This window comes from Quercus suber, unplaced genomic scaffold (assembly GCF_002906115.3).
Source record: "Quercus suber isolate HL8 unplaced genomic scaffold, Cork oak 2.0 scaffold_477, whole genome shotgun sequence".
Taxonomy (NCBI): Eukaryota; Viridiplantae; Streptophyta; class Magnoliopsida; order Fagales; family Fagaceae; genus Quercus; species Quercus suber.
Window position 1 is genome coordinate 491,620 of NW_027069928.1, and position 14,239 is coordinate 505,858.

Consider the following 14,239-nt stretch of genomic DNA (forward strand, 5'->3'; position numbering starts at 1 on the left):
GATAACATATTGTTATTAATTCCTACTTTTACCTCTCTGCCAGACCAAAACTTCCCTACAAGAGGGATGGCCCAAACTCTTGACCGGGCCTTAATAACTCCCAATTTCCTCATGCTATCTGCACCCAAATAAAGAAAACAACACAACCAATTAAACTTAACATTACATAGACAAAAATGCTAAACAAACATCATTTCTATAAGTACAGTAGGAATTCCGAAGGAATCACCCCCAAATAATTCAATTTGAACACACGCTTTACATTACAACCTTTTTATATATATGTTGGCTTTCTCTTTTCAAAAAAACTATATATATATATATATATTATGTTGGCTTTCTTTATAGGGGGTGCAAAATTAGACTTAGAACTTAGAAGGCACCAAAAATTGTGAGGAGCACAAATACCGTGTAAATATAGGGGTCTTGACGCCCTCCAGTGCCTGATCGTTTCACCTCTTCAAGCATTACCAACCTGCATAGATATTCGATTACCACGAAAATATAAAGATTTTTAGCTCTCATTAGTCTATACTCACATCATCCCTTACAATAAGATTAGGTACACAAAATTTTTCCCTATAGTTGTGAAATGTTATGACTAGTACTAATAATGATAGTGTCAATAGTGGACCAAAGTAAAATAAATGTTAGCCCTATCAAAACTTACCATATCAACATGTTATAAAAGAATATTGCAAAAAAGTTTGTGTCCTTATAATATTGGATACAAGAGTGAGTAAAAAGACGATCAAGCCACTCAAAAAAGTAATGATACAGGCAAAGTTTTTTTTTTTTCTTCAAAACTACTGATATTTCATGTTGTGATTAGAGTAAAATTATTTTCACCTCATTTGGGTTGATCACAAACACCATATTTATTATGCACAAAATCACAATTCATGTCAATTATGAAAAATATTGCGTTCTCAGATTTATTAAACTAAGTATGATTCAATCATTTCAAACGGTTGAGGGTTGAAATGATCCAAATCTATAGTGTTTCTGCACTAACATCACAATTAGCCAAACAAACAAACAAGCAGAGAGCTAAACGTGCAAAATAAGAGAGAGAGAGAGAGAGAGATCAGAGATATCACATTCTGAGAGCTTTGCTTGTGTCAGGGCTGTCACCGAGTGCTTGACGGATCTTCACTTCAGAGAAACAGCCAGCAGAGAGGAACTTCAAAATGGCGTCAGCTCGGCGGCGAATATGATTCGAGCCGATTCGCTTCCTCTTCTTCATCATCTCCTCGGGCCCGGGGCCTTGCCTTTTCGAAGTAGTGGTACCACCGTAGTGACTACTCTGGCTTCGCGCGCTCGAATTGCTTGACAAGCATGATGCCTCTCTGGATACAGATTCAGAGGTCACCGTTGACAGTATGTCGGAGCTGATTTTACGTCCATCGGAGCTATACTGAATCTTCGAGCGGCTCTTCCGTACAACCTGTGACGTATGAAACGATTAATTTCACGGATAACGAAATAATTCAAATTAAAAAAGAAAGAAAAAAGGAGTGCCACTGCCAAACAGTTTTTGCTTAGGTTTAATGAACTATGTGAATTAGAATTTGATTAATTAAACAAATAAACCATGGCGGTACTTGAACAGAGAGAGAAAATTAAAATTGAACGGACCAGAGTGAAGTTTGAAGAACTTTAGAAATGAATTTGACCAGATTGGATTAGGAAGTGATGAAGCCAAATAAGGACTAAGGAGATCATTTTTGTTACAATTCGATTGGCAATGGCAACAAATTTCGAAATTCAAATGTGAGCGAAAAACAGAGTAATCGATACACTTCGAGCTTCAAATCCGAAAACAAGCAACAAAATAAACTCAGATATCAAAATTCAAAATCTAAATTATAAATAAATAAAGAAAAAGAAGCAGAAGCAACTTAACACAGGAATTCAAATATAAGCTAACAATCAAGAGGCCAAAAGTTCAAAGATAACGTGGAGCACAAGCTGCACAATGCAACCAAACAACAACTCTAAACGCCAATAGTTCAGAAAATCTGAATCAACCTGATCGTTGTGCATATTAAAATCAAATTCAAAACAAACAAATTATATAGAATGCAAACCGATTAAGCAATATTGAACTAAAACAAGCACAAAAACAGAGAAACAAGATGACCTTGAGATTCATTTGATGGTGACGAGCCATAGCAGAAATGAGCCTCATCCTACACGCTCGAATCTCATCCGACGAAACCTCGCTGCTGAGCGACGAGGAGCAGGACACGGAAACAGAGCGCTCGTGGTCCTGGAGTTGGAGTGACAAATCCTTATTTGAATCCTTAAGCACCAAGCTCTCTCTGCAACTTTTTCTTTTCCTTCCATCCTTAAGCGACACGTCCTCACGATCAAACCTACACGGAGAAAAATTCAAAAACAGAGAAAGCAGCGGCAACGAAGAGAGATCAAAAAAGAAGAAGAGAAAATTACTTGGGAGGAGGGGAGATGAGAGAAGGAGGAGTGGCTCCTGAAACAGAGAGGAGAAGCAGAGCCGAAGCAACTTTGAGTTCGAGAGGACACGGGAACTTTTCCATTCAATTCTCTTTCTTTCTTTCCTTCTTTCTTTCTTTCTGTTTCTCTCTAAACTCTAAATCTGGCGGGGTGGGTAAATTTTCAAATTTTCTTCTTTCTCTCTCTCTAAACGGTATATGGTGACTGTCTTAGCATTCTGTTATAAATAGAGATAGTTTAGAGTGACAAGCAGAGTTTAGACTATGTGACAGGTGGTAACTTCTCATACGTAGACAGGGATGCTTATTCTTTTTCAGTTTTTGGATCGATGGGATGCTTCTCCAATGGAATATCATATTTATATGGACTACGGTGTAGTGACTAGTGATTGGGCTGTTGTTATATTTTCATCAGGTTTACTTACTTACACACACAATCAATCTCGAGATACCTTGATTTTGTGGTTTACTTACTTACACACACACATGAAATTTACGGAGAAAATGATTCCATTGTTATGAGTAAAACAGAGATAATTACAGGTATTTATATAGCATCACTAAGCAACTAAATCAAGCCAAAACTAACTTATCTGATCTAACAAACTTCCTAACTAACTAACAGAGGTATACAATTAAGTCAGTCATGTGTAAGTCACATGTCCACTAACTAATGCTATAATACACGTAGCTTTTATACCTAAACTACTTGTCGTTGATCTCTGCTTCAGCTCTACAGCTACCTGGACTTTTGGACTCGTGTGATTCACTCAGCTGCTCTTGTTTCTTTGACTTCTGATACTCCCCCTCAGGACGGACATCATGAGAATGATTATTGGAAATGTCCATCCTGGTAAGAAGGCCATAAAATTGATTCCAACTCAAAACTTTTGTCAACGAATCAGCTATCCGATATTGAGTTCTAATATCCATTAGCTTTATAACTCTTGCTTGCACCTTATCCCTCACAATGTGACACTTTGGGTCCGTTTGGATAGCACTTATTGTTGCTGAAAGTTGATAAAAACTGATTGTTGCTGAAAATACTGTAGCAAAATAATTTTTAAATGTGTGAATAGTGTTGTGGGACCTACTTTTAATATTAAATATTGCATGAATAGTGCGTGAACAGTGCGTAAACAGTGCACGCACTGTTCACGCACAGTAAATTTTGTCCCCCCAAAGTCAACAAAGTGCGGCAAAAAAAAAAAAAAAAATGGTAAAACGCAACTTTACTTTGAGTAGCAAAACTTGCTATCCAAACGCAGACTTTATCTCAATATGTTTTGTACACTCATGGAATACTAGGTTAGTTCCTATGTGAATTGCTCCTTGAGAATCACTGAACAACAAGGCAGCCTGATTGTATTTAACATTCAGATCCTTAAGTAAATACAAAATCCATGTCACTTCACACACTGCAACAGCCATTGCTCTGTACTCTGCTTCTGCCGTGGACCTTGAAACTGTATTTTGCTTCTTAGACTTCCTAGAGATGAGAGAATCATCGAGAAATACATAGTAACCTGTGATGGACCACCTAGAATCAATGCATGCAGCCTAATCTGCATTTGCAATTGCTTTGATATGTAAGGAGGATTGAGCTGAAAAGAAAAAGCCTTGTTCTGAAGTGCCTTTAAGCTATTGAATTACTCTATAAGCTGCCTGAGGTGAGGCTCTCTAGGCTTAGACATAAACTAGCTCAACCTATGTACTGAGTAGATGATATCAAGCCTAGAAATAGTAATAAATAACAGCCTCCCTATCAATCTTTTGTACATACTAGCATCGGCCAATAACTTGCCTTCATCTTTGCTTAGTTTGAGATTTACCTCCATAGGAGTTTTAATAGGCTTAGATCCAAGCATTCCCACATTATTGATCACTTCAAGGGCAAACTTTCTCTGGCATAATGAAATGTCTTTCTCAGACCTAGCCACTTCCAAACCCAAGAAGTATTTCAAACTGCCTTGGTCCTTCAATTTGAATTACTTATCCAAGACAACTTTTAGGTCTGCTACAGATTGAGGATCATTGCTGGCATTGAGGATCATTGCTGGCAATGAGTATATCATCAACATACACCAAAAGTGCCATGAAAGAAGCTCTTAAGTGCTTGGTGAACAAAGAGTAGTCTGCCTTAGACTGTAGAAAACCATGTTGTAGTAGAGTAGTTGAAAACTTGGAATACCATTGCCTTGAGGCTTGTTTAAGGCCATACAAGGACTTATTCAACTTGCACACAAGCTCCCCCTTGCTAGGTAGGCCTGGAGGAAGACACATATACACTTCTTCACGCAAATCACCATGAAGAAATGCATTGTTTACATCCAATTGATGAAGAGTCCAGCCTTGCATAGCAGCCAAAGACAAGAAAAACTTAACAGTCACCATCTTGGCAACAGGAGAGAAGGTCTTAGTATAATCCAAACCCTCCTGTTGAGTATAACCTTTGGCAACCAACCTTACTTTGTACCTCTCTACATTGCCATCTGACTTGTATTTGATTTTGAAGACCCACTTACAACCAAAAACCCTTTTATTTGGAGGCAAAGGAACAAGAGACCAAGTGTTATTGAGTTCTAAAGCCTGAATTTCAGCTGTCATGGCAGCATTCCAATTAGGATCACCAACTGCCTGATGGTAAAACTATGGTTCCTGAATTATGGAGAAATTATTGCAGAAATGAGAGTAAGAAGGAGAGAGTTTTTTACTAGAAATATAATTGGCAATAGGGTATTTGGTGGGAGCATTGCACTTATAGATTTGAAGATAAGCAGGTGGTCTAGAGACTCTAGTAGATCTCCTAGGGATAGGAGTGGTTGGAACAGGACTAGCTAGAAGAGAATGAGGAGCATGGATAGGTTCAATGGACAAAGAAGAAGAAGTAATATCAGGAATAGGAGCAATAATGTCATTAGGAACAAAAACAGAGAAATCCTCAGGGAGATCAATAAAATGTTCTTCAAGAATAGTGGAATCAATATGAACAGAGGGGTCTGGTATAGGAGCAGAATGGTGAATAGAATCAGTGACAGGTAGAGGTGGAGCATCAGGAAAACAATCATGATAAAAGGGGTTAGGTTGAGAGAAAGGAAAAGAAGCAGGAAGAGACTTAGAGGGAAATACAAATTCATGAAAAAGAACATCTCTAGAAATGAAACAAGATTTAGTTTGCAAATTCAAGAGCTTATACCTTTAACCCCAAAAGGATACCCCAAGAAAACACACTTAAAAGCCCTAGGGTCAAACTTGCCTCTATTGTGAGAGAGAGTAATAGCAAAACATAGACAACCAAACACTTTGAGATTTGAATAATCTGGAAGTTTATTGTAAAGAAGCTCAAAAGGAGATTTGTTGTTCAACAGAGGATAAGGGAGTCTGTTTATAAAATGTACAACAGTGAGTATACAATCACCCTAATAAGCAATAGGAACATTTGATTGAAGCCTTAAAGCTCTAGCAACACAAAGTATATGTTGATGTTTTCTCTCCACAATAGAATTTTGTTGTGGAGTGGCAACACAACTATGTTGATGAATGATGTCATGAAGCTTAAATAATTCAATCATTTGAAATTCAAGTCCATTGTTTGTCCTAAAGACTTTAATAGACTTACCAAATTGATTCTTAATCATGGTATAAAAGGATTGTAATAAGGACCTAGTTTCAGACTTAGATTTCATAAAATAAACCAAAGTTGATATAGTACAACCATCAATAATGGTAAGAAAATACTGGTGACCTACAACAGTAGGTACCACATAGGGATCCCATATGTCACAATGTATCAACTCAAATGGAAATTCATAAACATGATTATGAAAGGGAAAAGGAAGCCTTTTATGCTTAGCTAGAGGGAAAATTTCACAAATTTCATTAGAGATAGAATTGAGATCAGGAAATACATTTTTCAAAACAGAAATCTTAGCATTAGAGGGATGCCCAAGTTTGGAGTGCTAGACAGAAGCTGGAATTTTGACATTATTAACTATATGAGATTTATTTGTACTAAAAATGGAATGAAAAACAGAATTAAAAATAGATTAAAAGGATGGAGTAGCCTGGGACTGAGTTGGAATGGCACAAGTATCAAAAGGGCTATGTTGAAGGAGATACAACCCATCATAAACTTCACCCATACCAATCGTCCTCCAGCAATTGAGGTCCTGAATGAACCAAAATGTAGACAAGAAAATGAGACAACAATGCATTTTCTTAGTGAGTTGGCTGACTGATAAAAGGTTGAAAGAGAAAGATGGAACACAAAGCACATTGGTTAAGACTAGATTTTTAGAAAGACATATAGAACCAATATGAGTTACCAAGGCAGTCTCACCATTAGGAAGTGCAACCACACAATTAATAGCAGTAAAATCAGTCAACAGATGAATAGAATACAATATAAGGTTTGTTGCTCTAGTGTTAGTAACCCAAGTATTACCACAAAAAGCTGTTCTATGTGTAATTTGGGCAGAGAAGATTGAATGCCTCAAATCTGGACAAGTAGAATTAAACACACCTGCCATGGTGAGAGCATTTGTGGCATTGGAAGAAGAAAGCACAACTGGATTTGGCTTAATCACATTGTTGGCCATGTGTGTTTCCTTGTTGCCCATATTGATCTGAGTCTCCTTGCCACCAGAGGTGAGATGAGCAGCTTGCATTTAAGTCCCCAACATGGTCAAAAACTTCTGTCATTGCTCTTGAGTGAAAGGAAAAATAGTAGATGTATGACCATTGTGTGCACAAGCCTCTTGAACATTGACATGATTTTCCATAAAGTTCTTGGCTTTAGGTTTGAAGCCTGGAGGAAAACCATGTAGCTTGAAACATTTTTCCATGACATGTCCAAGCTTCCCACAGTGAGTGCATATAGGTCTATCTCTGCCTTTTGAATTCTTTCATCTAGAAGCATCAAAATTACCAAAGAATCTAGGAAAGTTGGGATTGGAATTGACATTAGAACCCTTCACTACAAGAGTAGTAGATTCTATGTGAATAGAATTGCCAAGCCTTACACTCCTTTGCCTCTCTTCTTGAATCAACAAGGAGTAGACTTTGTTAATGGTTGGCAATGGTTTCATCAACAAGATCTAACCTTTGATTTGAAAGTATGACTCGTTGAGCCCTATCAGAAATTGCATGACTGACTCTTGAAGATGAAGATCTTCAAGGTTTTGAGGCAAATTATAGGTACACTTTCCACAAGAACAAGTAGGAGTAGGCCTAAAATTCTGAAGTTGATCCCAAAATAGCTTCAACTGAGTAAAATAATTGGAAATTGAAGACTCACCTTGACACATTAAAGCTATATCTTTCTAAAGTTGGAAAACCCTAGGTCCATTCCCTTGAGAATGTGTATCCCTGAGATCATTCTAGATTTCCAGAGTAGTGTCTTTGTAGGTGATACTTGAATTTGAGGTGACACAGCCTTCATCAACCAAGAACCTACCATGTTGTCACAGCGAATCCAAGCATGAATTGCTGCTGGAGTCTTTATCAATGGTGAAAAGAGAATAATGCTACCATTGACAAAACCAAACTTGTTCTTGGCAACCAATGCTTTCCTCATTAAACTAACCCAAGCATGGTAATTCTCACCAATCAATGGTTTAGACACAAGCATGGCTCCAAGACTTTCAGCGTGATGAAGAAACAGAGGATTTGAGATATCCTTTACAAGTGCAGGATCTTGCACAGAGGAAGAAGACGAAGTATTAGTTGCTTCAGCCATTGACGAAGCTTCAAAGCTCTCAAGAACAAACCCTAGAAATTTTGGGAGAAAATAGAGTAGGAAGGCTCTGATACCATATGAAATTTACTAAGAAAATGATTTCATAGATCTGAGTAAAATAGAGATAATTATAGGTATTTATATAGCATCACTAAGCAACTAAACCAAGCCAAAACTAACTTATCTGATCTAACAAACTTCCTAACTAACTAACAGAGGTGTACAATTAAGTCAGTCACATGTAAGTCACATGTCCACTAACTAATACTATACTACATGTAGCTTTTATACCTAAACTACTTGTCGTTGATCTCTGCTTTAGCTCTACAGCTACTTGGACTTCTGGACTCATGTGATTTACTCAGCTGCTCTAGTTTCTTTGACTTTTGATAACAAAACTGACACAAGCACTTATAAGGTTGAGCAAATTTTTATGCAAATTAATGGTAAAGTTTGAAAATAACAAATGAGTCTATGTGCAATACTTATATCAAAGTTACTATGCCTTTTGAATGGAGTTGTGGTGTAGTGTTAGAACTCATTTTTCTCTCCCTTGTGTGTGTGTTTGTTTCTTTAAATATATATATATATATATAGTAAAATTAGGTCTTCAAGATTTTTTTATTACGTTAAGTGATTATACTTTTCACTTTTAGCCTAAGTCTTAAAGATATTGATCCCCTTTTCACTTTGTGTGCCTTTGTTTTAAAAACAATATTGATATATACATAATTTTATTATAATTTGAAGTGGTTTCAAATTCAACTTATGCCATTAATAAAGTCTCTATTGAATAAAAGTTTATTACAATTCAGATAAGTTGTGACCAAAACTTATCTAAATACAAAATATTATTACATGTGAAACTACAAATCTTCTAGTTTGTTACTATATTAGAAATCTTATATAAGTCACATTATATAAGTGGGGTACAAGTATTTAAATAAGGCACTTGTGCCACATGTCATATCCATGGTCGAGGAGTTCATTGCCAAGCCAAGGAGGCCACGCGCTCGGACAATAAGGCCACATCAGTGACACATTGCTAGAGGAGGTCCTATTACTGAGAAAAAGTTTCGAAGGAGGGTTAGCCTTAATATGACTGAAGGGGTGGTGGCAGCCCCCACATTTAATGCATCCCACTAAACCTCCTGGCTGCATTTATGTGGAGAAGATCCCTGAACAGTGTTGCTTTGGCCGCATCTATGTGGAGAAGATCCCCACATCTATTATTTTTATTTTTATTTTTATTTTTATTCCTCTTTTATTTATTTATTTTTAGTTATCTCAACTTAAATTAACTCACTTTTTTCTCATTAGTGTATTATGTTAAGCAAATAAGCTTAACCAAATGCATGTAGACTTTGACCATTGCATGAGAGATTTTTTTTTTTTTAAATTTTCTTTTTGTTGTTGAAATCAAATTAGCAAAATAGTAAATACACATTATTGTAGGATGGCATGTGATTATGCTCATACTAAAATCACTCACAACTATTGGAGTTCATGAGAAGATTAAGAAGGGATGTCCGGTTCTATCCAAAATCACTCACTCACATAATAGTGTGTCACTTTTTCTTATTAATTTATTATGACTCAAGAATGAAATTTCTTATTACCTTTTTGCATGGTCAACATTCGTTATCGTTTTTATTTAAAAAATATTAAAGCTTCTACCAATTTTACTACTACTACTACTATTAAAAAAGAAAATAAAAAATAATGTGACAATGAATGTGATTAATGTTTTTACTCAAAAAAAGTTTAATTGGTATCAACATACTAAATAATATCTTCATTAGAAGATTAAATGTAACCACATAGGGTTATCATAATTAATTAATTATTATATATTCAACATCAATTAATTTAATAATAATAAGAGTGAAAGATATATACTCATCCTATTAAGAAGTCTATTTGTAAAAAGGTGTGTAGCTAAACATTATTTGATGAAAAATCACTTAAAAAAATAATGGTCAATGAAGATATTAAATTAAAGGGTTTTTTAAGATGTAGAGTATAAACTAGAAGAATTTATTCATAAATCACTATTTTGCATTGGGTTTTCTCTACAAATTACTTGAACAACAATGATACCAAATATGTAAATTTCTCCTATTGTTTTAAATTTCTTGAAAATAAAACTCTTAATTTTTTTATATTTTAAAAATTGACAAATTAATTTGTAAGGTTAGTGTACTCAAATTTGTAATCATTGTAGTATCACACTTTTGGCTTTGAACAAAACCCAAAAAAAAGAGTAAATTATTTCAAATTCAGTTTTGGAAATTATATACTTTTTTATTATTAAATATATAAATTATACTTTAATTTAATTTATGAGTATATGTGTATAAAACTTATTTTAAAGACTTAAAATCTGACCCTTAACTTGCCATTTTTTTAATTGATGTAAATGGGCTGTGACTATGACGCTGTGGTCATTCCCACGACACCGCTTCACTTGTTTCTCCTTCAAGACAGTTGACAATTTGCTTATCCGTTCTGTACTTTGCTAAAAGTTAATGTGTAATTTTTTTTTAAAATCCCATAGAAAACCGTCTTGATTTGGATAGAATGCCAAAAATAGGCCAAATTAAAAAAACCGTTGAAGTTGAGAGACTGCCAGTGCCAGTATGCTACCATTAGCAATGCTGAAATTTTTGTGTCTGATGATTGGTCAATCATTGAGTGCCATTTTTGGAGTTTGCTAAACAAAGCAAAGATTAAAACTGAAGTTAAGGTCTGATCAATAAGTGTGGCAAGCTAAAATCACTCTAATTTGACGTCGAACTCAGCTGGATTGGATTACACTCTCTTCGTGTTAGAACTTAGAACAGAAGCCTTTTCTCTTTCAAGACTCAAAAGACAAATGATAAAATTGATGCTACACGTGAAAATATTGGCATGGGGAGCTGAACCTTCGCAATCACTCAATCCTGCTCATTACGTTTCGTGTCTCTATTCTATAGTATACCAACATCTTTTTTCTCTTTATTTTATGATCCCATATGTATGTGTGTTTCACACCTAAAATTTATATTTATGTGAGAGTGTGGTGAGTCTAGTTTGCTCATTACCAAACATAGATGATGTGAGACCATTTATAACCGTTAGATGCGGTTGCATCAATGGTCCAGATCCATCAAAAGGGGTGGTCCCCAAAAGCAGATCAATTTGTTTTAAAAACAATATTGATATATACATAATTTTATTATAATTTGAAGTGGTTTCAAATTCAACTTATGCCATTAATAAAGTCTCTATTGAATAAAAGTTTATTACAATTCAGATAAGTTGTGACCAAAACTTATCTAAATACAAAATATTATTACATGTGAAACTACAAATCTTCTAGTTTGTTACTATATTAGAAATCTTATATAAGTCACATTATATAAGTGGGGTACAAGTATTTAAATAAGGCACTTGTGCCACATGTCATATCCATGGTCGAGGAGTTCATTGCCAAGCCAATGAGGCCACGCGCTCGGACAATAAGGCCACATCAGTGACACATTGCTAGAGGAGGTCCTATTACTGAGAAAAAGTTTCGAAGGAGGGTTAACCTTAATATGACTGAAGGGGTGGTGGCAGCCCCCACATTTAATGCATCACACTAAACCTCATGGCTGCATTTATGTGGAGAAGATCCCTGAACAGTGTTGCTTTGGCCGCTGCAACTCACAAGGGGCTTGGGAGGGTGTCTGATGGGACAAGCACTCAAGTAGTGTACTGCATAATCAACAAATGGAGGGCTGAGATCGCCTGAAGGGAGATATATAATGTGAGAGACCCTCCAAGGGGGAAGGGGGAAAAATTTGTAGAGAAAACACCGTAGCATTAAGAACAACAAACTGTAATCAGATCTAAGAGAGATATATTCAAGAACTGCTCTCCTCTGATATTGCTGAGGAGGAAACTCTGTGTACTACCTTTGACTACCCATTGTTCTTCCTTGCTCTCTAATCCTCCTTGGCCTATTAAGGTTGTTGTATTTTCCCTGAAGCCTAGCTTTTTAGTTCACTCTCTACAAATTTATTGTATTGGGCTCTTTGGGCCTTAATCCGTTCATCCCTTGGACCCAAGGGTCAAAGACCGCCCTTACAATATACCTTAATGTCTTTCACATGTGGTTGGCTTAGGAAGTGCTTGTGGCTCATTACCTTGCAAGTCCAAGGTTAGGGGTTCAAGTAGTGACAAGCCCAACTATTTATTATTATTAATATTAATAATATTATTATTATTATTATTATTATTATTATTATTATTTTATTCTTCCCAAAAAAAAAAAAATTGGATGATCTCTTTTGTTATTGTTTTTTTTCTCCTTATGTCATGTGACACACTATAAGTATATTAAGATAATTAAAATTTTATTGCCAAAGTTTGAAAATTTATATAAAAAAATTATGATAGCAGGTGAAATTCTACTACCAAGGGTTCTTAGAAATTTAATAACAAAACAACAATCAAACCTAATGCCTGAAATTTTGGGGTCAACTATAAGTTCTTAATAGATTAGTGAGGGCTGATCATATGTACTTTTTTCGCCATTTTATTTTATTTAAAGTCATATTCTTTGTTATTTCTTGTAATTGACGTTATTTTTTTACTAATTCTATTATTTTTATTTTTATTTTTATTCCTCCTTTATTTATTTATTTTTAGTTATCTCAACTTAAATTAACTCACTTTTTTCTCATTAGTGTATTATGTTAAGCAAATAAGCTTAACCAAATGCATGTAGACTTTGACCATTGCATGAGAGATTTTTTTTTATTTTTTTATTTTCTTTTTGTTGTTGAAATCAAATTAGCAAAATAGTAAATACACATTATTGTAGGATGGCATGTGATTATGCTCGTACTAAAATCACTCACAACTATTGGAGTTCATGAGAAGATTAAGAAGGGATGTCCGGTTCTATCCAAAATCACTCACTCACATAATAGTGTGTCACTTTTTCTTATTAATTTATTATGACTCAAGAATGAAATTTCTTATTACCTTTTTGCATGGTCAACATTCGTTATCGTTTTTATTTAAAAAATATTAAAGCTTCTACCAATTTTACTACTACTACTACTACTATAAAAAAAAAAAAAAAAAAAAAAAGTAATGTGACAATGAAAGGGTTATCATAATTAATTAATTATTATATATTCAACATCAATTAATTTAATAATAATAAGAGTGAAAGATATATACTCATCCTATTAAGAAGTCTATTTGTAAAAAGGTGTGTAGCTAAACATTATTTGATGAAAAATCACTTAAAAAAATAATGGTCAATGAAGATATTAAATTAAAGGGTTTTTTAAGATGTAGAGAATAAACTAGAAGAATTTATTCATAAATCACTATTTTGCATTGGGTTTTCTCTACAAATTACTTGAACAGCAATGATACCAAATATGTAAATTTCTCCTATTGTTTTAAATTTCTTGAAAATAAAACTCTTAATTTTTTTTTTTTTATATTTTAAAAATTGACAAATTAATTTGTAAGGTTAGTGTACTCAAATTTGTAATCATTGTAGTATCACACTTTTGGCTTTGAACAAAACCCAAAAAACAGAGTAAATTATTTCAAATTCAGTTTTGGAAATTATATACTTTTTTTTTATTAAATATATAAATTATACTTTAATTTAATTTATGAGTATATGTGTGTAAAACTTATTTTAAAGACTTAAAATCTGACCCTTAACTTGCCATTTTTTTAATTGATGTAAATGGGCTGTGACTATGACGCTGTGGTCATTCCCACGACACCGCTTCACTTGTTTCTCCTTCAAGACAGTTGACAATTTGCTTATCCGTTCTGTACTTTGCTAAAAGTTAATGTGTAATTTTTTTTTTTAAATCCCATCGAAAACCGTCTTTGATTTGGATAGAATGCCAAAAATAGGCCAAATTAAAAAAACCGTTGAAGTTGAGAGACTGCCAGTGCCAGTATGCTACCATTAGCAATGCTGAAATTTTTGTGTCTGATGATTGGTCAATCATTGAGTGCCATTTTT

The 14,239-nt window shown here is 34.5% G+C and overlaps 1 protein-coding gene across 1 annotated transcript; it reads right to left on the bottom strand.

Moving 5' to 3' along the window:
• Positions 1-372: 372 nt before the first annotated feature.
• Positions 373-2,558, bottom strand: LOC112034314 (uncharacterized). Its single transcript, XM_065762854.1, has 5 exons — positions 2,455-2,558; positions 2,144-2,378; positions 1,969-2,031; positions 1,101-1,447; positions 373-475 (listed from the first exon to the last, which is right to left on the bottom strand). The coding sequence occupies exons 1-5, from the start codon at positions 2,556-2,558 to the stop codon at positions 373-375; spliced, it is 852 nt and encodes a 283-aa protein (XP_065618926.1).
• Positions 2,559-14,239: the final 11,681 nt, after the last annotated feature.

What these genes read in the sequence shown, in the direction of transcription:
- LOC112034314 (XM_065762854.1), bottom strand. Translation starts at nt 2,558, where the DNA reads ATGGAAAAGTTCCCGTGTCCTCTCGAACTCAAAGTTGCTTCGGCTCTG. An exon ending in ACCATCAAATGAATCTCAAG is followed by an intron (nt 2,032 to 2,143) that starts GTCATCTTGTTT and finishes CACAACGATCAG; the next exon opens with GTTGATTCAGATTTTCTGAA. An exon ending in TTGGTTGCATTGTGCAGCTT is followed by an intron (nt 1,448 to 1,968) that starts GTGCTCCACGTT and finishes CATACGTCACAG; the next exon opens with GTTGTACGGAAGAGCCGCTC.